This window comes from Urocampus carinirostris, chromosome 18 (genome assembly GCF_059441175.1).
Source record: "Urocampus carinirostris isolate Australia breed hairy pipefish chromosome 18, RoL_Ucar_1.0, whole genome shotgun sequence".
Taxonomy (NCBI): Eukaryota; Metazoa; Chordata; class Actinopteri; order Syngnathiformes; family Syngnathidae; genus Urocampus; species Urocampus carinirostris.
Genome location: NC_142366.1, coordinates 26141003 through 26168112, shown reverse-complemented (window position 1 = coordinate 26168112; position 27110 = coordinate 26141003). Strand labels below are relative to the sequence as shown.

At 41.8% G+C, this 27110-nt stretch overlaps 2 protein-coding genes and 1 long non-coding RNA gene across 3 annotated transcripts in view; 1 reads left to right on the top strand and 2 right to left on the bottom strand.

Moving 5' to 3' along the window:
• jph1a (junctophilin 1a) overlaps window positions 1–15934 on the bottom strand; it is a 71700-nt gene extending 55766 nt beyond the window's left edge. Inside the window, exons 1-2 of the mRNA XM_088322307.1 lie at window positions 14568–15934; window positions 10564–11001 (exon numbers count right to left, since the gene is read on the bottom strand). Of these exons, the coding sequence (XP_088178433.1) occupies window positions 10564–10942 (379 nt within the window). The 5' untranslated portion in view covers window positions 10943–11001; window positions 14568–15934. The remainder of the gene's footprint in view (window positions 1–10563; window positions 11002–14567) is intronic.
• Window positions 10797–23280, top strand: gdap1 (ganglioside induced differentiation associated protein 1). Its single transcript, XM_088322308.1, has 7 exons — window positions 10797–10900; window positions 15910–16115; window positions 18833–19025; window positions 20638–20811; window positions 21160–21254; window positions 21325–21439; window positions 22753–23280. The coding sequence occupies exons 2-7, from the start codon at window positions 15981–15983 to the stop codon at window positions 23127–23129; spliced, it is 1089 nt and encodes a 362-aa protein (XP_088178434.1). The 5' UTR covers window positions 10797–10900; window positions 15910–15980; the 3' UTR covers window positions 23130–23280.
• LOC148348732 (uncharacterized) overlaps window positions 21649–27110 on the bottom strand; it is a 70698-nt gene continuing 65236 nt past the window's right edge. The window contains exon 4 of the long non-coding RNA XR_015847614.1: window positions 21649–23144. This is a non-coding gene — a long non-coding RNA (uncharacterized LOC148348732). The remainder of the gene's footprint in view (window positions 23145–27110) is intronic.

Sequence of the window (27110 nt, the reverse complement as noted above, 5' to 3'; positions counted from 1 at the left end):
TTCAAGAACTTTGACATTTTTAATGTTAAATATCTCGTGCATCCATTCAATACGGATAGTGTAAAGATAGATGTCCAGATAGATGTCTAGATAGATAGAGATAGATAGAACGATAGAACGTTTGGAGGCTGACTCCCTATTGGTGTGTGAGTGTGTGTGTGTGAACGGGTAAGTGTGAAGTACATTGTGAAGCGCTTTGGGAGGTCTTCATGGACTTGAAAAGCGCTGTAGAAATGCAGACCATTTACCACTTAGCATCTTGATTATCCTCAAAACCTTTGGAGGCCGACTCCCTATTGGTGTGTGAGTGTGTATGTGAAACGGGTAAGTGTGAAGCACATTGTAAAGCGCTTTGGGAGCTCTTCATTGACTTGAAAAGCGCTATAGAAATGCAGACTATTTAGTATTTAGCATCTTAATTATCCTCAAAACCTTTGGAGGCTGACTCCCTATTGGTGTGTGAGTGTGTGTGTGAACGGGTAAGTGTGAAGCACATTGTGAAGCGCTTTGGGAGGTCTTCCTTGACTTGAAAAGTGCTATAGAAATGCAGACCATTTACCATCTTGATTATCCTCAAAACCTTTGGAGGCCGACTCCCTATTGGTGTGTGAGTGTGTATGTGAAACGGGTAAGTGTGAAGCACATTGTAAAGCGCTTTGGGAGGTCTTCATGGACTTGAAAAGCGCTATAGAAATGCAGACCATTTACCATTTAGCATCTTGATTATCCTCAAAACGTTTGGAGGCTGACTCCCTATTGGTGTGTGAGTGTGTGTGTGAACGGGTAAGTGTGAAGTACATTGTAAAGCACTTTGGGAGGTCTTCATTGACTTGAAAAGCGCTATAGAAATGCAGACCATTTACCATTTAGCATCTTGATTATCCTCAAAACCTTTGGAGGCCGACTTCCTATTGGTGTGTGAGTGTGTATGTGAAACGGGTAAGTGTGAAGCACATTGTAAAGCGCTTTGGGAGGTCTTCATGGACTTGAAAAGTGCTATAATAATGCAGACCATTTACCATTTAGCATCTTGATTATCCTCAAAACGTTTGGAGGCTGACTCCCTATTGGTGTGTGAGTGTGTGTGTGAACGGGTAAGTGTGAAGTACATTGTAAAGCACTTTGAGAGGTCTTCATTGACTTGAAAAGCGCTATAGAAATGCAGACAATTTACCATTTACCCAACGTCGAGACCTATAAACTGATTCTCACGAGACTAACCGGAATCCACCCCAATGAAAGTCCTTTGATGCAGACGCAAAGGATCACCCCGGATGTGAATCACCTATTTTCAGGCTGCCGGTAACTCCCCCACACTAACAGTAGGCACATTTGCTGCTGCCCCCGTTTGTCTCCGACCGAGGGAAAGGCTATGAGTCACACAATGGTAGGAATGCTTCACTAGGTCCGTTTGGTGTCGCTGAGTCCGATGGCTCGTGACTCTTCGGGGTCTCGTATTACAACCCATCTATTATCTGCACCGCTTATCCTCAGTAGGGTCGCGGGGGTGCTGGAGCCCATCCCAGAGATACAGATGACATATGAAGGGCATTACACTTTAACACGTCATCACACTATTTTTATTCACAGTACCAGAGATGTATGTTAGAGAGTGGAGAGTAACTCGCCCTGAAATATAGAAATGATCACAAAAAAAGGAAGGGAAACAACTTTTTGGTACACACACACTCACACACCAATAGGGAGTCAGCCTCCAAACGTTTTGAGGATAATCAAGATGCTAAATGGTAAATGGTCTGCATTTCTATAGCGCTTTTCAAGTCAATGAAGACCTCACAAAGTGCTTTACAGTGTGTTTCACACTTACCCATTCACACACACTCACACACCAATAGGGAGTCAGCCTCCAAAAGTTTTGAGGATAATCAAGATGCTAAATGGTCTGCATTTCTATAGCGCTTTTCAAGTCAATGAAGACCTCCCAAAGCGCTTCACAATGTGCTTCACACTTACCCGTTCACACACACGCTCACACACCAATAGGGAGTCGGCCTCCAAACGTTTTGGATGGTAAATCGGACTTTGTGTTTATTTATATCTTTCAGGATAAAAATTCGGTTTTCTCCATTCTCTAATATTGAGTAAAACTAGTGTGATAATGAGATAAAAACTAATGCCTTTTTGTATATTATCTACAAGAGTGTTTTTCTATTTTGAGCGAAGGAACATTTTTTTCATCGAAAAAAATCCCGCATTCAGTGCCGAGGCATCTCCTATGAAACTAAATGCAAAGAAACATAGTTGTCGCTAGACCGCACAGGCACACAAATTGAAAGATTTCCCACTGCACAGTGGATGAAAAACACTGATCTATAGCACTGGTGGGCAGGGGACACCCTGAACTGGTTGCCAGCCAATCGCAGGGCTCATTTACACCTAGGGACAATTTGGTTAGGCCAATTAACCCGACATGCATGTTTTTGGAATGTGGGACGAAACCGGAGTGCCTGGAGGAAACCCACGCAAGCACGGGGAGAACATGCAAACTCCACACAGGAGGTTCGATTTCATGACCTCAGAACTGTGCTGCACACGCGCTAACCACTGCGCCGCTGTATTACAACCCCGACTCCTAACAGTGTTCATTTTAACTGAAAAGTGATGGGTCCCGGGGACTTGCACGTTCAAAAATCTATGGGTCCGACAGAGATCTATGGGTCCCCAAAATTTAGTCTTATCGAGGTTGAAATTATAAATCGGTGACAAATATATAAATAAATATATAAATCTATATATTCATTTAGTTTTAATCATCACACTTAATTGCTAATACAAAGCAAGTATCACTTCAAATTTTTCAGTTCATATATTCTTCGTGGTTCGCTGTCCCGCCACAGTTATAATGCCTGCTCAAAGTCCAATCCATTATCATCCTCCTCATAGCGTCACCAGGAATATAATTGAGTCCATTTTGGCAGAAAAGTCCTTTTCTTGCTAGTATTCTTTTGTTTATTTTCTTTCGTCGAATCGTTGGCTTCAACACACGTGTTTTCCTTGCCTCCGCGATCTTCCGAAAAATTTCTCCGTCGTTTTTTTGTGCCGGAATTATTGCCGTTGTCATCACTTTCTGCATTACGTTTTGACTTATTATTGACACTGAAGAAATTATTAATTTTGTGTTGATTTTCACCTTAAATCGACGATAAGCACCACAACAATGACGTCATCTCGAAGCAACGAGATCTCGTTTGCCGAGATCGGCGTGCGGACGAAATCTCGAACCGCGAGACCGAAACAACAATGGCGGATCTGCCTGACGAAAAGTTTGGAGTGCGGTAAATCTTTGTTAAAAAAAAAAGTAATCGGGTAGTAATAATGACAATTTTTTGTCAAAAAAGTTGATTCGAGACTATGCATCCCCCAGCAAAAACGATGCGTCTAGGGGTGTCAAACTCATTTTAACTCGGGGACCACATGACAGAACAAACATTCTGTCGGGGGCCGGACTAGTAGATTAAAGAGAAAGAGGGAGGGAAAAGGAAAGACAGCAGGACAAAGAAAGAGAAAGAGAGAGAGAGGGAAAGAGCGTGAGAAACAAAAGAGATAAAAAGTCGTGAGAGAGGGGGAAAAGAAAGGTAGCGGAAGAAAGAAATCCAAAGAGAAATAGAAAGACAGAAGGAGAGAAAAGAGAAAAGAAAGCGCAAAGGGTATGAAGAGAGAAAAGGAAAAAGTAAGTTAGAGCAAAAGAGGTTAAAAGACACAGAGAGTGAAATAGACAGAGTGGGAGAAAAGGGGTGGAGAAGAGAAAGAGAGAGAGAAAGAGAAAGAGAAAGAGAAAGAGAGAGAGAGAAAGAGAGAGAAAGGGAGAGAAAGAGAAAAAGAGAGAGAGAAATACAAGTGTCTTTGTTCGAGGCACCTGGCTTTGGCAACATCAAGTTGACATATTTCAACCTGCAGCTTGTTTTTCTGTGTTTTTTTTTCTCTTGTGCTTCTCTATATTTTCTATACTATACGTCTATACTTTTCCTGGACAATATCTCTGTATTATTTGTGATTGTAACATCCTTTGCTGTCTGGTCATCCTGAAAGGGGGATGCCACATGTGCGTTCTCTTCTCAAGGTATCTTCATTTTCCTCATGTTGAGGTTTTTGAGTATTTCCTTGCCCCCATGTTGGTTCCAGATCAGGGGATGGTGTCATAATAGTCTGAAAAAATTGTCTGTGTAATAACTTGTGAAGCCCTTTGAGACTCTTTGTGATTAAGGGCTATACAAATCAAAATGACTTGACGTCTCTGGTTGTTGTCTCGCGGGCCGGATTCAATCCCTTAGCGGGCCTGATCTGGCCCGCGGGCCGCCTGTTTAACACCTGTGGTCTAGGACGCAGGGACGCAGGCAAACCAGAAGACTTCTCCCAATGATAAGGAAGCGCTTGCCGATCGATGGGATGCCATCTTTACCCGGGAAGACGATTAACTTCTCGGGACTTGAATTTGAATTAAAACGCCGGCAGTTCGATCGGGTGACCCTGCGGATCAAGTGATCAGGATGCCGAGAGGGGGGTCAAGATAGCCAGATGTTCTCTAGATCCTCTCGGGGTCGGGACGGCCGAGAGCTACACACCCGCCGTCATTTTCTGACAAGTTTAAAGCCGGGGTCTGCAGCCTTTTTCGAGCTAAGAGCTACTCTCTTTACGACTTAGCACCCATTTAGATACACTATGGATTTCTCAAATATCATTACTATGTTCTACTACCAGTAATTATTGGATGTACTGTTACATAAACTCAACCACTAAACCAGGGGTGTTAAACAGGCGGCCCGTGGGCCATATCAGGCCCGCTAATGGGTTGAATCCGGCCCGCGAGACAACGCTAAGGGAAGCGCAAGAGAAAAACGAGCTGCAGGTTGAAATATGTCCACCTGGTGTTGCCAAAGCCAGGTTCCTCTCACGCTGTACTTGTATTTCTTTCTGTCTTTCTCACTCTCTCTCTCTTTCTCCCTTTCTCTCTCTGTCTCCCTTTTTCTTTCTTTGTTCCTCTTTGTCTCTCTCTCTCTCTCTCTCTCTCTCCGTCTTTTTACCTTTTGCCCACTCTTCCTTTTTCCATTTCTTTCTCTTTTCTCTCTTTTGCTTCAAGTCAGGTCATGTTTATTAGTGACGCCCTTAATCACAAAGAGTCTCAAAGGTCTGCACAGACCAGATTATTGCAAACCACAGACTAAACCCCCTTCTCTTTCTCCCCATCTCTCACCATTTCTCTTTTTATCTCTTCTCTCTCTTCCTCTTTGTCTCGCTGTGTCTTTTTACCTTATTTTACTCTCTTCCTTTTTTCCTTTTCTCTCTTCTCGCTCTCTTTCTTTCTTGCTTTCCCCTTCTCTCCTTCTCCCCCGCTCTCTTTCTCTCCTCTTTTTCTTTCTTTGTTTCTTTCTATTTCTCTTTCTTTCCCCTTTTCTCTCCTCTCTTTCTATTTAACTTTGGAGTTCTCTTTCTTTGGCATTTTCTCTCCTCTCTTTCTCTCCTTCCATTTGTCTTTGGATTTTTCTTTCTTTCCCCTTTTCTCTCCTCTAGATCTCTTTCTCTGTTTCTTTCTATTTCTCTTTCTTTCCCCTTTTCTCTCCTTTCTTTCTATTTCTCTTTGGAGTTCTCTTTATTTAGCCTTTCTCTACTCTCTTTCTATTTCTCTTTGGATTTCTCTTTTCCCTTTTTTCTCCTCTCTCACTCTCTAACTCTCTCTCTCTTGCTCTTTCTTTGTTCCTCTTTGTCTCTGTCTCTGTGTCTTATTACCTTCTTTTGCTCTCTCTTCCTTTTTTCCTTTTCTCTCTTCTCTCGCTCTTCCTCTCTCTGTCTTTGTCCCATCCTCTCTCTTTTTCTCTCTCTCTTTCTCTTGATTTCTTTCTCTCTAATCTACTAGTCCGGCCCCCGAGAGAATGTTTGTTCTATGGCGTGGCCCCCAGAGTTCAAATGAGTTTGACACCCCTGCACTAAACAAGTAATTTTACTCTAGAATTACAATGACCCAGCACTGGTGAGCTATTTTCGGAACAGGTCCACTGGCGCCTCAGCTGTACTTAGGGGACACCCCGTTGGCGACACCTGATTTGAAGAGACAATGTATATCATTTAGCACCTCCTAGTGGTTGAAAAAACTTTATAAAAAAAAAAACAGTATTATTTTAAATAACAAACAACATGAACTAAGAGAAACTCACATACAAGATGTGTTTTTTAAATACTTGTAGGTCAAGAAATGTGCATTTATTAAACATAACACAAGCCTAGCCACAGGGAGCTGATATACGGGTAACTGAAAACCGAAAACCTGGCAATAAAAAAGAAAGAAAAGAAAAATCTTGCGGTTTGGTCACTTTGAGTTTAAGCAGTGGCACCCATAAAATTTACAATTATAATCTCATCTCATCTCATTAGCCGTACCGCTTATCCTCATTAGGGTCGCGGGGGGGCTGGAGCCCATCCCAGCCATCTCCGGGCAGTGGACACCCTGAACTGGTTGCCAGCCAATCGCAGGGCACATAGGGACAGACAACTCATTCGCTCATTCACACCTAGGGACAATTTGGACCGACCAATTCACCTGAAATGCATGTTTTTGGAACGTGGGAGGAAACCGGAGTGCCCGGAGGAAACCCACGCAGGCACGGGGAGAACATACAAACTCCGCACAGGAAGTCTGGAGCTGGATTTGAACCCACGACAGGTTCCCATGACATGAACTGTGCCGCACAAGCGCTAACCACTGCGCCGCCGTGCTGCCTACTCTCTTTCTATTTCTCTTTGGATTTCTCTTTTCCCTTTTTTCTCCTCTCTCACTCTCTAACTCTCTCTCTCTTGCTCTTTCTTTGGTCCTCTTTGTCTCTGTGTCTTATTACCTTCTTTTGCTCTCTCTTCCTTTTTTCCTTTTCTCTCTTCTCTCGCTCTTCCTCTCTCTGTCTTTGTCCCACCCTCTCTCTTTTTCTCTCTCTCTTTCTCTTGATTTCTTTCTCTCTAATCTACTAGTCCGACCCCCGAGAGACAATAATAATAAGCTTAAATCCATTGTGCGGTCACAAGACCGCCAGGGATGTGGCGGACACAGAAAAGGCATTCAATTGTATCTAATGGTCACACTATATTCACTCATGGTACCAGATACTAATTTTGGAGGATAACATTCCTGTTGCATCCAGTCTCATGGTATGGTCAGAATAGTGTTCTCCTGTATTACACAAACCCAAACCTTGAGTTCTTTACGGGTAAAAAAATATATGTGTGTTATATTTGGTATAAACCCAAAATAATGGGACTTTTTTTCATATAAATTAAGGCAACATTTATACCTTTCTATGTGGCCCGGTACCAAAATATGATGCTACTATCGTCAAAAAGGTTCCCAACCCTTGGTTTACAGGTTCATAGATCCCTTAACCACTTCCTGTGGTGTGCCTTGGGCAAGTACATCCTCGCAATGCCTATCCCTGTACAGGCTGTTTTTTCGGGTGGGGGTTTTGCTCCCTCACGAAACAAATAGCACTGGTTTCTATGGTGACCAGTAGCAGGAGAAGCTTCCTGATTGGATTTAGATACAGCACTTTCATCATCTGGCCGCCGTTGTTTTTGGTGTAAAGCTTATTCCTGTTCTCTATGGATGAGCTGGACTTTGGCATTGATGGGCAGCGGTGTGTGTGCCAATAGTACTGACCCTAACTCTATAAACAGGGGATAAATCATTTTGTTAAGAAATTTTGAGCATCACCTTGTACAAAACTTTATTTAAATTTTTATTGAATTTGCCTGTCCCTCAAACAATAGACGGATGTTTATTTCTGGATGTCTTTCTATCTCTCTCATGTCTTTCTCCTTTTCTCATGTCTCCTCTCTCTCTCTCTCTCATGTCTATTTCTCTCTCTCTCATGTCTATTTCTCTCTCTCTCATGTCTATTTCTCTCTCTCTCATGTCTATTTCTCTCTCTCTCATGTCTTTCTCTCTCTCTCGTGTATTTCTCGCTCTGTTTCTCATGTCTTTCTCTCTCTCATGTCTTTCTCTTTCTATCTCTCTCTCTCTCATGTCTTTCTCTTTCTATCTCTCTCTCTCTCATGTCTTTCTCTTTCTATCTCTCTCTCATGTCTTTCTCTCCAATATCTTTCTCTCTCTCTCCTCTCTCTCATGTCTTTCGCTTTCTCTCTCTTGTCTTTCGCTTTCTCTCTCTTGTCTTTCTATCTCTCTCTCTCTCTCATGTCTATTTCTCTCTTTCTCTCTCTCATGTCTTTCTCTCTCTCATGTCTTTCTCTCTCTCGTGTCTTTCTCTCTCTCATGTATTTCTCTCGTTTATTTCTCGCTCCGTTTCTCATGTCTTTCTCTTTCTCTCTCATGTCTTTCTCTTTCTCTTTCTCTCATGTCTTTCTTTCTATCCCTCTCTCTCTCTCTCTCATGTCTCTCTCTCTCATGTCTTTCTCTCTCCCTCTCTCTCTCATGTGTCGGTTTGGCTTTGTCAGTTGGTTGGATCCCTTAACCGAGCACCCTTGACCATGTCATGGGCAAGTAAAGCCTGGCGGCACCCATCCCTCTCCAGGCCAACATGTGTTTCCGCATGGTCTTAAACCATGGACCTTTGCCATGCTAGGCGAATGTGCTAACCACTGCACTAAGGAAACATTTGATTTTTATTCATTTATTTTACAACAATTCAATAAAATTGTGTATTCTTCAATGTTATCATTTTTCTTTTTTCTTTTGTAATTTTTCACAATTTAATTCCAGTTTTCAGATGATTTAATTTAAGAAAAATGAATAATTTTCAGATTATTCGACGAGTCTGTTTGGGTGACTAGTCGACTATTAAATTAGCATACCTGTCGCGCTCCAGGGCTCCATGCCCTTTCAAACTATCGTATTTTCCCTTACAAAATCATCTTTTTTTTTTTCAAACGTGTTTATTTAAGTAGTTTAACATGTTATAGTGTACATGTGTTTCGTTATATCATATATATTGTTCATTAACATTTTGTCGTGGGATACTGAGTGGCTCGACAGGAATGAGGTTTATTATAAAAAAAGTTCAAAATTGAAGTCGCTTGGACGTTCACTGTAGAAGGAAAAAATACATGCAAATAGAATTAAGTAGAATAAAACATTTTCTTATTCAAATTATGAATTCATTTTCTGCATTCAATTATTGTTGGTAATATACTGATAAAAGGGATCACCACAAACCTGTCTTTTTTCATTTTCTCCTTTTATACTTCCTTTTTTCTTAACTTCTTTATACATCATCATCATTCGGAATATAATGCATCAAAGCAAGTGAGCCGTTCGAGAGCCGGCTCTTTTTAATGAGTTGAGCCGAAAAAAAGAGACGGACTTTCTTTCACTACATCAAACCGCTTGCATTGTTTGCAACGGAAAGAAAAAAAAAAACCATACCGAGATAGAGGATACTGCGGCGAACTCCTTTGACTTGATTGTAATTCAGTTGGAAAAGCGAGTGCACTTGCTCTTGCAAAAAAGTACAAGTAAAACAAAAAGGATCAGACAGAAAGTATAAGCGATAACACCTTGGTGTTATGAATTTTGAACCAGATGGTTTGAACTAAAAAATTATTCTTGAGAGCAGGGGTAATCCTCTGCAGTCCTTTGAGACATTTTTGTGATTAAGGGCAATATAAACAAATTTGACTTGATTGTTTTGCCGTTTGGTGATAGTCGGTGTATACCGGATGGTACCCATCATTGACAAATTTGCGTTTTTCCGTACAGATTTTCTTGTACGTCTTAAAATCCATCATAAACCTACTTTGTACGGCAAAAAACGTACAGGTTGATAGGTATGCTAGTTGAAGCACTAGTACCAATCAGGGTTCGGTAGGGTTACTTTAACTGGATTACTTTCAATGACTTTTGGATGACTCCAATACCAAATATGCTAATAAAAGACAAAAGAAACTAAATAGGAATACAATGACTCAATTTTGTGCAGGCTTGGGGAGTAACGGAACACATGGAACGGCAAAAATGATGTTGGCAAGCTGTTTGGATTGATTTTCATTTTGTTTCTGTCGCATTTTATGTTCGTTTTGCCAGAGATCAAAGCCAGGAGAAAAAAGCTTACCACATGTTGTGAGTCATCATTTGATTCATATTTAGTTTCTTTTGTCTTTTATTAGCATATATGGTATTGGAGTAATTGTAAGAGATGATCATTATTAAGACTGTTTTATGGCTATATTTCCACAGATAAAATACATGTATATAGTTTAATTTCAAAACAAAAGAATACAAGATTGATAAACGTACAAGAGATATAATTACACTCATTATTGAAACGTTACTTTATGTGTGTGTGTGTGTATGAGAAACATTGTTTTTATATTTAGTAATATAAAAACAAGCTAATTACCTTAAGACAGAAATTCAAGAGATTTACATTGAAACCCTGACAGTAATCCAAAAGTAATTGAAAGTAATCAAGTTAAAGTACACCTACCCAACCCTGGTACCAATACTAACCCAGTACTTGGTATTAATGCTCGCACACCCCACCAAAATCGCTGCGTTCAAGCACATCTCGTAAATCCGAGCGTCACCGGGCGCAACACGTTGCCTCTCACCTCCGTCGCCGTAGGTTTCGACGCCGTATCCATCTTGGAGGCCGTTGCTCCAGGTGCCGTCGTACCTGGCGGGCGTGTTGTGGTTCTGTCGGACTCCGTAGCGGCCCTTGAAGCCGTGGCTCCACTCCCCGCGGTAGATCCACTTGCCCTTGTTCTCCACGCCCAGGCCGTGTCTCTTGCCCTGGGACCAGTAGCCCTTGAAGGTGTTCCCGCTGGGCCAGGTGTAGACGCCGACGATCTCGAAGCCGTGGGACCAGGAACCCGCGTACTCGCCTTGGCCTTTGGGGCCGGTGCAGATGCCGTGGCCGTGGGCTTTGCCATCCTCCCACCCGCCGCAGTAGGTGCCGCCGTCGTCGAAGTCGAACCTTCCGCCCGTCATTCAGACGCCAAAGTGGGGAAGGGGCGAGGAACGGCGAGCGGACCGAGGGGTGAGGAGGACTGGCGGGGGAGAAAAGAGAGAGGGTGATGGCGACCGAGTGAGTCTTCCTCTCATGATATACGAGCTATAAATACATTTGATACGGGCGTCGGGAGTGAAAAGGTATGAAGGGGTGGGCGTCGTTTGCCAGCTCGTTCGTTGAATGTGCCTCTTCTGCCCCCACTCTCGCCCACTGACAGTTGATGTTGCTAATGGGTCGCTCGAGAACGAAACGGCTCTAGGAGCCGACTCTGAACGAAGAGGGATTCGGATCACTTCGAAACGCCCCCGCCCTCTCTCCCCCCCCCCGTTTCTTTCCATCTTTCTCACTTTAGCTTTCTCCTTTACCCTATATTTTTCTCACATTTTCTCTATTCCTTTATCCCCTTTTTTCTAACTATCTCCTTTTAGCCTAGATGGTAAGGCGCCCGCTTTGAGACTGGGAGGTTCGGGTTCGCGCCCCGGCCGAGTCATTCCTAAGACTTAAAAAGTGGTCGGCGGCGCCCTCTCTTGGCTGCGGCTGCATCGGGTCAGATGCAATCGACATTTCGTTCTGTGTACATTGTTACACAGAATGACAATACAAGGAAATTATTATTATTATTATTATTATTATTTCTCTGTCCTTCTCCCTCCCTCTCTCTTTCTCTATTTATTTTATATTTATCTCCTCTTTTCTCACTATCACATTTTCTTTCCTTTCTCTTTGCCTCATATTTATTTTCTTTGTCTCCCTCTTTCCATTCCTCCCCAACCTGTATCTCCTTTTATTTCTATTCTCTCTTTTGTACTTTATTTCTCTGTCATTCTCCCTCCCTCTTTCTTTCTCTATTTATTTATATTTATTTCCTCTTTTCTCACTATCACATTTTCTTTCCTTTCTCTTTCTCTCTGCCTCTATTTTGCTTTATTTCTCTCCCTCCCTCTCTTTACTCTCTCTTTCTCTATTTCTTTCTATCTCCTTTCTCCTCATCATCTCTCTTTCTCTCACTCTTTCACATTATTTTACTTTCCCTTTCTACTGCTCTCCTTTCTCTGTCTTGATCTGTCTCTTTCTATCTTCGTCTCTTTCTCTTATTCTCCCCCTCATTTTCATTCTCTTACTGATTCTTTCTCCTCTCTCTTTTTCTACTTATCTCTCTCCTTTTCATTCTTTGTCTTTCTCGTCTTTTCTCTATTTTTCTCTCATTCTCTCTCTACGTTTCTTTATGTCTTTCTTTCCATCTTTCTGACTTTTTCTTTCTTCCTTTCTCTATATTTCTTTCTCTTTCTTATTATCTTTCTCTCCCATTTTGTCTATTTCTTTCTCTATCTCCTTTTGTTTATCTCCATTTATTTCCTTTCTCTTTCTTACTTTATTTCTCTTTCTCCTTCCCTCTCTTTCTCTATTTATCTCCTCTTTTTTGCTTTCTTTCTCGCTCTCTCCCGTCCTCTTTAATCTCTTGTTCTCTCTCTCTCCCTTTTGCTTCATATCTGTCTATCTGTTTCCCTCTCTTTGCTTTATCTCCCTCTTTTTATGTTTCTTTTTTTTCTCTTCCTTTCATTCTCTCTCTTTCTCTCATTGTCATTCTCTTACTGTTTCTTTCTCCTCTCTCTCCTTATTTCTTTCTCCTATTCTCCTTCGTCTCTCTCTCTTGTCTTTCTCAATTTTTCTCTCTCTTTGTCTCCCTCTCTCTCTTTTGCCTTATATCTGTCTCCCTATCTGTTTCCCCCTGTCTTTCTATGTCTCTTTTTCTCCTTCTTTTTATGTTTCTTTCTTTCTCTTCTGTTTACTCTCTCTCTCTTGAAAGCATTTGTGACTGGTCAATAAGTGGGGTCAGCCATGCTTATGGGATCAGCAACAGCAATATATATATATATATATATATATATGTGTGTGTTGTCTTCCTTATAAGGCTTAGACTGCATGAAGCTTTTAATTTTAACGACTCCAAATATGATTTTTTGAGGTCCGATATGGCCATGTCAAGATTAGGAGTCACCAATCCTACTTAAAACATTTTGTAAGTTTAAATGAGATAAAAGTTTTTTTTATTGAAACAATAAAGGTTATTATAACATAATAGAATACATTTTCAAAGTCAATTATTACGATGACATTCTTTCCTAATTATTGGTACTATCATCATAAAAAAATAAAATAAAAAAAGAATCGGAAGAGCCGTTTGTCAGCTGAAAGAGTCGGTGAGTTGAGCCGAAAAAGCCGGCTCTCTTAAAACGAGCTTGAATCCCTATCGCTCGCCCACTGATCATTGCTGGAGAGAGAGGAAGAGAGCGATCGAGAGATAACCCTCAGTGTCGGTGGCACGTGACGTCACCGACAAATCCCCGCCCACCCGTCACCGATGCTTCGGTGCCTCTTCCACGAAGATTGACTTCGATTTCACATTTAGAATCTTTATACGTGTCTTTTAAAATATTACTTATGACTATGGTTAAAGTAATAACTTGTATTACATGGTTTCAAAAAGTCTAGTGCACATAGGCGCCAAACAGCTTGCAACAGCGCTATCTAGTGTCATAATTATTTAGTGCACGCCCTTAAGTTCTAGTCACTCCTGAAACGTCATTTAAAAGTAATGGCGCGGAAAATGTTTCGATTATTGGGTTTTCAACAAATTTAGATAGAAAAATAAAATAAAATCCCACTCCAAACAAACTCAAAGAGGCAATGGAGCAGTTCAACATTATAGGTGGGCCAATATAAAGCACTAGACTTCAATAGGAGGGTGATGCGATGTTGTTATTAATCATTTAACACGTAAAATAATCTCATCTCATCTCATCAGCTGTACCGCTTATCCTCAGTAGGGTCGCAGGGGTGCTGGAGCCCATCCCAGCAATCATCGGGCAGTGGGCAGGGGACACCCTGAACTGGTTGCCAGCCAATCGCAGGGCACACGGGGACAGACAACTCACTCGCTCATTTAAACCTAGGGACAATTTGGACCAACCAATTCACCTGAAATGCATGTTTTTGGAATGTGGGAGGAAACCGGAGTGCCCGGAGGAAACCCACGCAAGCACAGGGAGAACATACAAACTCCGCACAGGAAGTCTGGAGCTGGATTTGAACCCACGCAGGTTCCCAGGACATGAACTGTGCCGCACATGCACTGCCGTGCTGCCCACGTAAAATGATATTATTGCAAAAGAGTTCGTTAATGGGGGTACGTGAAGGCTTTGCATTGGTTAGTTTATCCAAAAATCTGAGCTGTATAAAAGTTAATTTTATTTGAAAAGCACAAAAACAATTTGAATCAGAACATTGCGTTGTTTGTGTAAAACAATAAGGAGTCATACTGTATGAAATTTTAATACAGTATATATGATTCTAAAATATTCCCAAAAATATATAAAACATCCATCCATCCATTATCTGCACCGCTTATCGTCATTAGGGTCCGGTCAATAAACCTAACATGCATGTTTTTGGGATGTGGGAGGAAACCCACGCAAGCACGGGGAGAACTTGCAAACTCCACACATGAAGGTTCGATCTCACAACCTCAGAAGTGTGCAGCACATGCGCTAACCACTGCACCGCCGTGCTGCTATTTAAAACACGTGTGATACAAATACTTACATATAAATAAAATCTCGTCACCCCAGGTGGGGTGGTCTCTGTGGCATCTTCAGACTGTGGTCCTCTAGCAGGACCCTGGGAGTTTGAGGGTTGTGTGCAGTAGCTCAGCTGTTCCTAGGACTGTTTCTCATGTTGTTCCTGCGATGTCTTGGAGCCACTCTTCCAATTTGGGGGTTTCTGCTCCAAGTTCCCCCACTACCATGGGGACCATGCTGGCCTTGACCTTCCCCATCAGTTCCAGCTGGCCTTTCGACATTTGGTACTTCTACAGTTTCTCAGGTTCCTTCTTCTCTTATCTTCTATTATCACCAGCCTCTTCTGCTCTTTGTCCACCACCACTACGTCCGGTTGGTTAGCCAGGAGCTACTTGTCAGTCTGGAAGCTGAAGTCCCACAGGATCTCAGTGACCTTCTGTGGTATGGCCCACCAGGATTTGGGTACTTCTAGATGTTCCTGTATACTATCCCAGCCACTTGGTTTTGCCTCTTCATCACCCAGTAAGGGTTCTCCTAGGACTGTTTCTCATGTTGTTCCTTCAATCTCTTGGAGTCACTCTTCCAATTTGGGGGTTACTGCCCCAAGTTCCCCCCACTAAAACGAGGACCATGCTGGCCTTGACCTTCCACATCAGCTCCAGTTGGTCTTTCGACATTTGGTACTTCTACAGTTTCTCGGGTTCCTTCTTCTCTTATCTTCTATTATCACCAGCCTCTTCTGCTCTTTGTTCACCACCACTACATCCGGTTGGTTAGCCAGGAGCTACTTTTCGGTCTGGAAGCTGAAGTCCCACAGGATTTTGGCGACCTTCTGTGGTATGGCCCACCAGGATTTGGGTACTTCTATACTTCTAGATGTTCCTGTATACAATGCCAGCTACTTGGTTGTGCCTCTTCATCACCCAGTAAGGGTACTGTCAGCCGTTCATGATGCATATGCATATTTCTTTTTTTACATGCGGCCACTATCTTTGCAGCCTCTATCAGCTCATTCATGATGTGTCTGCATGTACAAGCTTTTCTTAGACGCGCTGGGAAAAAAATATATTTTTATATTGGTTTTGGAATTACATGAAGGTCTCTTATTAGAAACATAAAAACCCTGCGGGGACTAGCATGACGTCACTCTCCAGCACTCCTCTACCCCTCATTCCTCAGACCTACTGTGTTCTGCCTGAACAGCTTTGATGAAGGTAAGATCACGGTTGGGCATTGTTAACACACACTTAATAGAGAAAATATTTAACTCTCAACCTTTTGAAGGACACCACAAAGTATGTACCCCACCTACAGCCTACCATTTAGAATATAAAGGATAATTTGGAAGTAATAACACCCTCTTCCAGCAGGAGCCGTCTTGAGTCAACTTGCACAGTCGCCTGCTCTTCCTCATTCGTCCCCTCCCCGCAGCGAAAAGATGGAGGCTGAAAACATCACGCAGCGTCAAGATGAGACCGCAGAGGACACGGGCGAGCCGTGTGATACCGTCGCCGTAGCAAACCAAGAAAAACTCACTCTTTATCACTGGACGCAGTCGTTTAATTCACAAAAGGTAAGAAGGTTCAGCACCACACGTCCAAGGACAGCTCTCCATTGGAGACGCCCGTGTTGTGTTTACGACGCCTGGGTGATGTCACCGGTTCATTTTGCACTCGAGTCCTGGCAATTTATGTTCAAAACAGGGTTCTGTTATTCTAAGATGTGTAATACTGACATCAAAGCCATACGAGTGACACAATCTCATGTTGATATGACATTGTTCATCTCAGAGGGCGGCCATTTTTCTAATTAGTGTCATCTAGTGTCATAAGATAACTTCACAGGAGATGCAAAGTGGCAAACTAGTTAAAACATTTCTTTAAAGGAACAGTGTGTAATATTTGACCAATAGATGTTGCTGTTGCAATGGTAAAAACCACAAGGAGGAATACAAACTGAACAGAGCCTTCATGATCTTTTTCCCCCTAATATATTGCTGAGGTATCTGATTCAAGACTGTACCGGCAGATATCAAAAACTATATAATTCGACAACATATAAAGCTATTTTAGGGAGAGTGACTGCACTGCCAAATTATTTCACTCAATTTGGCCCCTAACTCAAAATGTTTACCTACCCTTGCTCCAGATAATCATTAAAAACGTTTAATAAAGCTTACTAGTGCCATTTAACCTTTTCAGCTTTCAATATAAACATTTCTGTGTACCCCCTTCCTGAATTCTGTGGTTTTTGCATATTTAGCACTCACAAAGGTTTAAGATCATCAAACTCATTTTAATATAACAGAGACAGCCCAAAGAAATACAAAACGCTGTTTTGAGATGTTGATTCCATTCATGTGTGTCATTTTTTTTTAGGATTCAAGTTAATAAATTGTAAAAATAATATTTAGTGACTTTTTGGGAATGTGTATCAGCTTTACTACATTTTTACCCCTTTTCCTTCGTAAAATAAGAACAATAAAACTTAAATGATTAGTACAAACGAGAAAAAAATTCTAACATTGTTTTACTTAATTTGCTTTAAAATGATTCTTAAAATAAATGTAAAATACATTGACACTGAACCCCTAATTCCCCTGAGAAGCAGGTAGGCTTCTTGCATGGCTGTCGGTGTGGGAGCGTGTGTGTGAATGCATACGTGTAAAATGTAAGGGAAATTATAGTTTGATTATAGTTTGAATGTGCCTTTGTATGTTATCCTCAAAAGTACCTTAACGAAGCCAATAATTCTATTTTCTGTAGCACTATTTAAATACTCTATAGCAAAACGTTATATCGGGTATTTTTGTATTCTATATCTTTATTTTATTATTTTTCAACACAAGAATACTGCTGTAAGTGTGAATTTTTCTACGGGGATGAATAAAGTATCTATCTAGACATCTATCTATCCTCTTGGGGCCTTCTAACCATTAATCAAGATGGCCTTCGTTTCGGTGCTGGGAAAAGCTTACAATTGTATCTTCTTGGGGCCCGCTAACTATTAATCAAGATGACCTTCACTTAAGTGCCGGGAAGTCTGCTCAAATCCCAAATCTCTTAGTTTCACATTGTATCTTTTGCGTGACAAAATTTCACTTTCCTTACTGCTCATTTAATATGCTCACACGCCATCTAGGAACCAGCATTATTCACTTCATTTAAACACGTGTTTCTGTTCTAAACCAATCAGATTCTTTTCTTGTATTCATAAGACCTCACTTAAGCCAATCAGATGGTTTGTTCTATGCCTGTGCTTTCCAATAAATGAGCCTCTAGCCATAGGCAGAGCGTGTTTTTCCTTCCTGAGCCAATTCTGGAAGCACACGCCTCCGATGGAAGGGTTATCAAAAACCTAAATCTCCGACTCAAAGTGTGTTCTTGTCTTTATCTTAATACAAACTCAAAATTTAACCTTGACGTAAAGCACATTGTAAAGCGGTTTTGGAGGTCTTCAGTGACTTGAAAAGCACTATATAAATGTAGACCATTTACTAATCAAGGCACCAAAATAACATCAAAACCTATTTGGTCCTATGTGTGAAAGTAATTGCCCCCTGAACCTAATAGTGAGTTTGGCCGGATCCATTTGCAAACCACACATCACTATCCAAAATATCCTCATCCCTCCAGCTAAGGCACACTATTTAAGCCATTAATCTACTAGTACAGAGTAAGAGTTTTTCATGAACCAGAACAGGACCCAAACGCGTGACGTTTCTCACACAAGCCTTTTATTTTACGAGAAATGGGGACTCATGCACGTTAGGCAGCAGTCTGGCGTGAAATGATGGGAAGCCAGAGGCTGACGAGATCGATACCAATTGCCCGAGCAGATATCAGACGGATGGGGTCGACACCGGACAGGACAGACAGGAATGATAATGAAACAGGATATCAAAATAAAACAGGACAAACCAGACGGGAACAAAAACTGTAGAGAATAATAAACAGGACAAAAATAGACGGGAACGAAACTGGAAACCGATTTTACACGGGACAAAAAATAAACGGGAACAATACCGGACAGGAAATGCCAACAGGAAAACGGGACCGAGTCAAAACTTTTGTCTTGCGGGGCAAAGGTTCGTTGACGGACCGACAAACGAAGAGTGAGAGCACTGCGCCTAAATAGACGGAAAGCCAATCTGTCAATGAGCCGCAGCTGGCGCCCCACGGGCGGGGCCAATTGGGTGCCATGGCAACCATGACAGAGTTGTTTTTTTTCTAACAAATGAACCCCGGGCTAAATTGTGTTTGACACCCCTGCCTTAAAATGTTTCCCGAGGTGCGTCTGGCCATCGCAGAGAAAGGTTTGCGATGCGAAGAGTACGATGTGAGCTTACCTCTGAGCGAGCACAACGAGCCGTGGTTCATGCGTCTCAACCCGACCGGTGAGGTGCCCGTCCTGGTCCATGGGGACAGTGTCATCTGTGAGCCCACCCAGATCATGGACTACATTGAGCACAACTTCACAGACGGTGAGAAAACAATGGTAGGATTTAGCCAAGTCACTGAAAGGTTTCACTTCATTTCTCACAATCCTGTAAATTCTTGACTAAAAGTCCTTTTGTCATGAACTGGAACAGAATCAGGACCCAAATGCGTGAAGTTTCTCACACAGGCTTTTATTTTACGGGAAATGGGGAGTCATGCACGTTAGGCAGCGGTCTGGCGTGGAAAGACAGCCAGCTAGAGACCGACGAGATCGATTCCAATTACCCGAGCAGATATCAGACAGATGGGGTCGATACCGGACAGGATGGGACAGACAGGGTTGATAATGAAACAGGATATCAAAATTAAACAGGACAAACTAGACGGGAACGACAACTGGAGAGAATAATAAACAGGACAAAAATACACAGGAACGAAACTTGAAACCGATATTAAACTGTACAAAATAAACGGGAACAATACCGGACAGGAAATACCAACATGAGCACAGGACCGAGTCAGAACCCACGTCTTGCGGGGCAGAGGATCGTTGACGGGCTAACAAAGGAAGAGTGAGCGCTGAGCTTAAATAGACAGAAAGCCAATCTGTCAATAAGCCGCAGCTTGAGCCACACGGGCGGGGCCAATTGGGCGCCATGGCAACAGTGACACCTTCCTTTTTTCTACATTTCTAATTGCTCTACTATTTTTGCACTACTTTTAAATTCAATGTTACTTTTTAAATCCTATGTCACTTTAAATTGTATGCGTATATGTGCACTACAGTATATGGGGCAGCTTTGAATTGCATTGACACTTTGTGTAATGATAAGAAAGGCATTCTATTCTATTCAACAACATACAATCAGGGTTGGGTAGGGTTACTTTAACTTGATTACTTTCAATTACTTTTGGATTACTCCAATACCAAATATGCTCATAAAAGACAAAAGAAACTAAATATGAATAAAATGACTCAATTTTGTGCAGGCTTGGGGAGTAACGGAATACATGGAACGGCAAAAATGATGTTGGCAAGCTGGATTTATTTTCATTTTGTTTCTGTCGCATTTTATGTTCGTTTTGCCGGAGATCAAAGCCAGGAGAGAAAGCTTACCACATGTTGTGAGTCATCATTTTATTCGTATTCAGTTTATTTTGTCTTTTATTAGCATATTTGGTATTGGAATAATCCAAAAGTAATTGAAAGTAATCCAGTTAAAGTAACCCTACCCAACCCTGCATACAATACGATGCGGCTTATTTAAAAAAAAAAAAAAAAAGACATTTCAGATGGCTTAGAACATGCCGACGCTAGTTACTAACTAATGAGGGATACACGCTAATTATCGGGCTGACAATTATCGGACTTCTAACCGCCTAATATAACATCACAGTTTTCTGTCTGATAAGAAAAATATACCCGATAATTAGTCCCCTGCTGCCACATTAAAATATTGATGATTTGTAAGAAAGATTCCAAGCATTTATGTATAAAAATTTGTTTTGTGTAGAAGTAGCAATACTTTGTTGCTATCAATCGCTTTGTCATATCCCGAGACTAGTTTTCAAATGCACATCCATACTTTGACATTAAAATGAATATACGTATAAGAAAATGCTCATGTATTCCCCTGTCCTATTGTTGACCTGCAGAGGGCACTCCTAGGCTGATACCAGAAGAGGGAAGCACATACTACCTCCGAGTGCAACACTACAGAGAGCTTTTGGACTCTCTGCAGATGGACGCATACACACACGGCTGCATCCTGCACCCCGAGGTCACTGTAGACTCGCATATACCGGCCTATGCTGCCACAAGTATAAGGTGTAAGTGCTCTCATTTGAGTCATTTACTCAGGTTTTACAAGGATCATACTGTATTTCACTGTAAACAAATGAAATGATTATTAATCAAACTCAACTCATTTAGTACAGGGGCTCCCAATTTATGTTATGTTTTCGCTTAAAAGCAGTATTTCTTAACTAGTGGGTCAGGACCAATGTTCCCTCTAAGCCGCGTGTGTGCGCAATTGCGCACTACCCAGAGCTTTTCCGCGCACAAGAAAATCTAGCCGGCTCACAAAAATCAAGGCTCGAAATTGCTAATTAAGAAGCCAATTAACAAAGTTAGATCCTTAATGCAATTTTTGTTGTTGTTTTTTTTTGTCTTAACAGCGCAAATCCTCAACACAGAATCAGAGCTGAAGAAACTAGCAGAGGAGAACCCAGAACTCAAAGATGCTTACATAGCCAAACAGAGGCGCTTAAAAGTGAGTCCTAATAACAATGTAATTGTTGGATGCATCACAATTAATATATTCATTGGCTCGATCTTTGCAGTCCAAATTATTTGACCACGACAACATGAAGTACCTGAAGAAGCTTCTGGATGAACTGGAGAAGGTGATGGATCAGGTTGAGACAGAGCTGCAGAGGCGGCAGGAAGAAACACCAGGTACTTAAAAAAAAAAAAGGTTGACAGTAGGGAAAGATGCGTGTGTTTGAAGGGGCAGTGTGTATTCTTGAGCGCCTTCTAGCGGTTAAAAAAATTAATTAATGAAAAAAACCCCTCTGTATTTGAGTAATAAGCAAAAATACATGAAATATCAAACATTCATTTTTTTCTATGAGCACTCACCTGTCACTGTCAAGACCAGAACGGAGACAGGACCCACTTGTGTGGGTTTCTCTTAGTTTTATTGGGAAGAAGGGAAAGGATGGTACACACGATCCGTAGATCGCTGGTTGTGGGGAGCAGGTTGCTCAGACGCGGAAGTGGTATTTCCGTGGCGAGCGATGGCAGTGTCGAGGGCAGGAAAAACACATCAGTAGCTGGGACGGGGGAGCAAAATCGTAGTCAAGATCAGAAAATGGGTCAGAGCTGGGAAACAGACGGGAATCAGAACAGGAATCAGGGTCAAAAGGGTCCACCATGCATTGTGATTTCTGGATTTTTCTTTTTAGTTTATCCCTCCCATAGTGGACATGCATCAATGATGAAAAGTAGACCCGTCTCTTTCCATTTCTTTTTTGCCCGTTATCCCCGCCACGCAGCGAAGCCCCGGTAGATAAGGAGGGAGGCGACGACGGCAGGGCAATTCAACTCGATCTGCATTTTGAGAGGGGACTAGGATAAAATCGGCGCTTCGTTGAAGATACATCACATTCTAGAAGAAACATTCCGAATGCTTTCTTTCCTGTGGAAAACTGTCAGGACCAGCAGGGAGACAGGACCCACTTGTGTGCGTTTCTCTTAGTTTTATTGGTAGGAAGGAAAAGGATTGCACACACTATCCGGAGACGGCTGGTTGCGGGGACCTGGTTGCTCAGACGCAGAAGTGGTATTTCCGTGGCGAGCGATGGCGGTGTCGAGGGCGGATAAAAACAGATCAGTAGACAGGAGTGGGGAGCAAAATCGTAGTCGAGATCAGAAAAGGGGTCGGAGCCGGGAAACAGACGGGACTCAGAACAGGAGAGAGTCAGGGTCGAAGAGCTTGCCAAGCGTAAGCTGAGGTTCGCAGACAAACTGACAACTGGTGACAGGAAGACGGGGGGTATAAAAAGTGACAGGTAGCCAATCAGCGTCCCAGGCAGTTGGCGCCAAAGGATTAGGCTCAGGTGCCTAGCATCAGTAATCATGACAGTCACATCATGGTTGTTTATAACAGACAATTAATTCCTTTATGAGCCGGCTCTTTAAATGACTGATTTAAAGGCCATTTCATCTGTGAACACTACAGCTCCTTTAAGTGAGTTTTTGTCTTCCAGAGGAAAGCAGTCAACAGTCGTGGCTGTGCGGGCAATTCTTCAGCATGGCCGACGTCTCCCTGGCCGTCACGCTGCACCGCCTTACCTTTTTGGGCCTTTCCCGTCGTTATTGGGGCAACGGCAGCCGCGCCAACCTGGAGGCTTACTACCAGCGCGTTTTGGAGCGCCCGGCCTTCAGGAGAGTTTTGGCTCACGTCAACAACATCCTGATCTCCGCCGTGCTTCCCGTCGCTTTCCGAGTCGCTCGCAAGAACGCGCCCAAGATCGCCGGGGCGACGCTTCTGGTCGGATTTTTGGGCGGGGCCGCGTACGTGGCTTTTCTTTACGTCAGTAGGAGGTTGACACTTCCCGGCTGGGGAAGCTGGAGTCGAATTTGAGAGATGGTGGTAAACCTGTGAAGTCAAAGTCACATTTATTTCTATAGCCCTTAATCACAAAAATGTTTCGAAAGACTGCACATAATTACAATGACACCATTACCTGATCTTAAAGCAACATGCGGGCAAGGAAAAACTCAAAACCTCAGCGTGAGGAAAAAGAGAAACCTTAAGAAGTGGTAATCCCCCTTCCAGGATGACCAGGGTGGAATAGATTTAGCATCGAGTAAAAAAAAGCGTATTTAAAATGGAGAAGTTAATTAAACTGCAAAATGAAATAAAATAATCGCTCAGTTATCGCAGTTAATTGAAGCCGGAACCACTCGCACCTTCGTAACAGCCCCCAAGGGTCGAAATTACCTTGAGATGACGTCCTGAAATAACTATAGATGTACAAATAATAACACTGAACACAGAATTTCTATTGAAAGTTTATTGTCATTAGACAAAAGTAAAACAGGGCTTTTCAGTGAAGGAAAGCGATTTAGAGAGCGGCTGGCTAGCCGCACTCTAGTATAAGGTAACCCTGGATTGAGCCAGGTCCCCGCGACAATTAACATACAACCATCCTGGTTGTGGTGGTTTAACACAAGTTGTAGCTGTAGGTCATCTGTTTCATAGGTAGATGAATTGCAGGGTTCCCGCGGAGCCATTGAATTCATCATTCTAAAAAATAAGGCCTTACTTGGCATTAAAATGTTAAATCCAATTCTCGAAAATATTAAAAATGTGAACGCATAAATATAACAAAATTTGTTCGAACTAAAATCATTTCTTTGTGAATAATTCACTGATTTACTTTTGTGGCACCACAATGTGTACGAGGCACAATGTATTGTGTAAAAGAAACTTTGTTTTTTTTTTCTTGGGTTTCACTTGTGGTTAATCTTCTCAACTTGGTCTTGAATTTTATTTTGCAAGGCAAAAACAGTCTTAATTTCAATTTGCCTTAATCCCGTAGAAACCCTGATCTAGCATTGGTGAGACACAGGCTCGAAAGGAGTGGCTTAAGTGTTGTTAGTCTAGCAGTAGCTGTAGGTCAGACCTACAGCCTTGCAATTGCCTTCTGATGCCAATAATAATCCATGGAGCACCCTCTGGTGATCACCATTTATTTGCACTCTTGTGGCTTTCCTCAGAGTCCAAATGAATCGATGAGTTTCTTGTCAATGTGAAGAGCTGCTAAAAGCTAGCTGTTGCCGTGATTCTGAGTTTGTTTTGGGTTAACACATCAACTTAGAATAGAATAGAATAGAATATACCTTTATTGTCATTGTTACAAAATAGGTTAACATATTGTGACAACGAAATTGTGTGCCCGCCCCCGTTTTACTGACAGCATACACCAGCCTTTCATAGTCGCACATTGTGAAAGTCACGCCCACCTAACACACAAAGCCCTCTTTGCCCTGCCCCCGTGTTAGCATTTGCCGTGAGCTGTCTGCAAAATCCACAAAGCAGTGAACCAGCGATAACCGAAGGGAGATGTAGCGAGGGGTCTATGTAAGTCGTATTTTCCAGACTATAAGTCACACCTAAAAACCCCAAATTGGCCAGAAGTTTGAGCGTGCGCCTTACATACAGAAAAAATTGGAACTCTACACTGTTGTATCATCATAATTGTGTAAGTATTGATCAGTCAATATTTATCGCATATCACAATTGCATAACAATGCTGCCAAACAGGGATCAAACTCGGATACCGCCGAGTCCTAACCACCAGGCCACCAAAGACACAGATGATGTAGAAAAAGGCAAAAGGTCTTATCTCATTATCACTATTTTTAGTCAAGGTACCAGACACAAGTGTTAGAGAAATAAGAAAATCAGAAAGTGAGGAGAAATTCGTATAAAATTTGTTATACTTCGTCTTAGATCAGACTAAACATTGTTACAAATGTTAAATACATCCGGTCATGTGTTTAATTATATCTTTCAGGACAACTGAATTACCTCCCACAATGCCTTTATCTTCATTCAATTCAGAATCTCGTATGATTTGTAAAGACTTTGCGATACAGTACCATATTTTCCTTTTCTTTACTACAGACCGGTTTAATATTTTACAATATTCTCGCGGCCCGGTCTAATAATAACCTCAACATGTGTGAAGATGACATAAAAACTAACGATTTTTCATGTGTCATGTGTATTCCTAGTAGTCTAGTGCAGTGTTTTTAAATCCTTTTTGAACCAAGGTACACTTTTATTTATAAAAAAAGTTCCGAGGCGCACCGTCCGTTGAAAAGGTTTGAAAATGAAGTTATTTCAAATATTTCATTTTACTACCTCATAAGCAGATAATTAGCATATAAAAAGAAGAAAATAATACTTAAAATAAAAAAAGAATGATGTGCTTTATTTATGTTTTTATTTTTTACAGTGCAATCTTAAACCGCTTTGTTAAACAACTTATTAAATGTAGTGCGCTACCTCATGAGCAAATAATTAGTATATAAAAAGTATATAGAAAAATACTGCCACCTACTGATAAGGATGACTATTACAGTTCCTCGTCTGAAGATAGCAAAAATACAGAAAAATGGCCTGATTTTTTGGGAAAGATAAAATTGGGCAAATTCCAGCGGCACGCTAGACAAGGTCTCACGGCACAATAGTGTGCACACTGGTTGAAAAACACTGGTCTAGTGGATATGACCAGGGCCTCTCTTCGCTCCGATCCGCGTTTGATTCCCCTTGCATCCAATTTTTGCAATTGTGATCAACGATGTATTACGAGTGGCAATTCAAAAGTTGAATACGTTTTATTTTCTAATTAAACTATACAGCTAACCCTGGTGTATTGCAGGGTTCTATCTATCTAGCTATCTACCTTGGTCATATCCCTCAAGAGGGGTTACCGACAGCAAGAAACACACATACAACAACAAAGAAAATAAAAGGGAAATAAATAGCAAAAAAAAACACACAAAATTTTTTGGACCATGGCCAACCCAATCGCCCAAACACCCAAACAAGTTAGGCACCTCGGCACCCAAGTTGGTCATGCTTTCGTCCCTCCAGATGAAATGGGACACCAGAAAGCGGCCATGTCACTCAGGTCAGGGTGACACAACACACTCTTTTGTTCAACAGCAGGGCCCGACAGCTTTCGCTGGTTTACCCATGCCGCATCATACGGGTGCCCAGCCCATCCTTAAGAACGCGTCCACAATCCCACTATCCTTTCATAACACCTCTCCACTCCTTTCTTAGGCCCTGTGGTGAGGGGCCCTCTCCTTGTGAGAGGTAAGAGAATTCTCCCACTATGGTCCGCTGTGTGTCGTAAGAGGCGACTAAAGTGGAGGGAGCGAGGGGACTAGGGATACTCTCCTCTCTATCTCTACTCCCTAAGAGACAGCAAGGCAAAGAAAGTGGGGCGGGAGACCGAAAGGTCTCGCAAACCCTAGTTATAGGGTCATTAAATGTGAGAGGATGTGGAAGTAAAGCGACTGAGTGGAAGAAAGAGGAGATCGGAAGGATGATGACTAAAAGGAAGGTTGATGTGTATTGCAGGGTTACATTCCAAAAAGAAACCGTAAATTTGCAAACTCACCATCACTACCGTTATATGCATAAGACTACCACATTTCTCTCCTTAATAGCACCTATGTATAATACATGTATAAAATATGTCTTCTCTCTGTTCTTGAAATGTAGTCACATGCTTCAGTAAGAATACAATAAAATACCAAGATCTAAATATTTTCGACTACTTAATTACTCTTTGCATTGTTAGGAAATGTACCCGAGTGTCATAAAAACATATTTGAATGTACTACCCTTCTCCTGTACCCAAATCCTTGGGTTTTGAATTTCCAGCAAAATGTGTCTTGAAATTAAGCCAATTATTTATGACACAGGTTTAAGTGTTTACGCATGGTTACCCAAAATAAAAAAAGAGTTGGAAAATTTGCTGTTGAGTATAGAACGACACAGCTGCCAGTGTAAATGTGGACATTGAGTAAATAAACAGAAAAT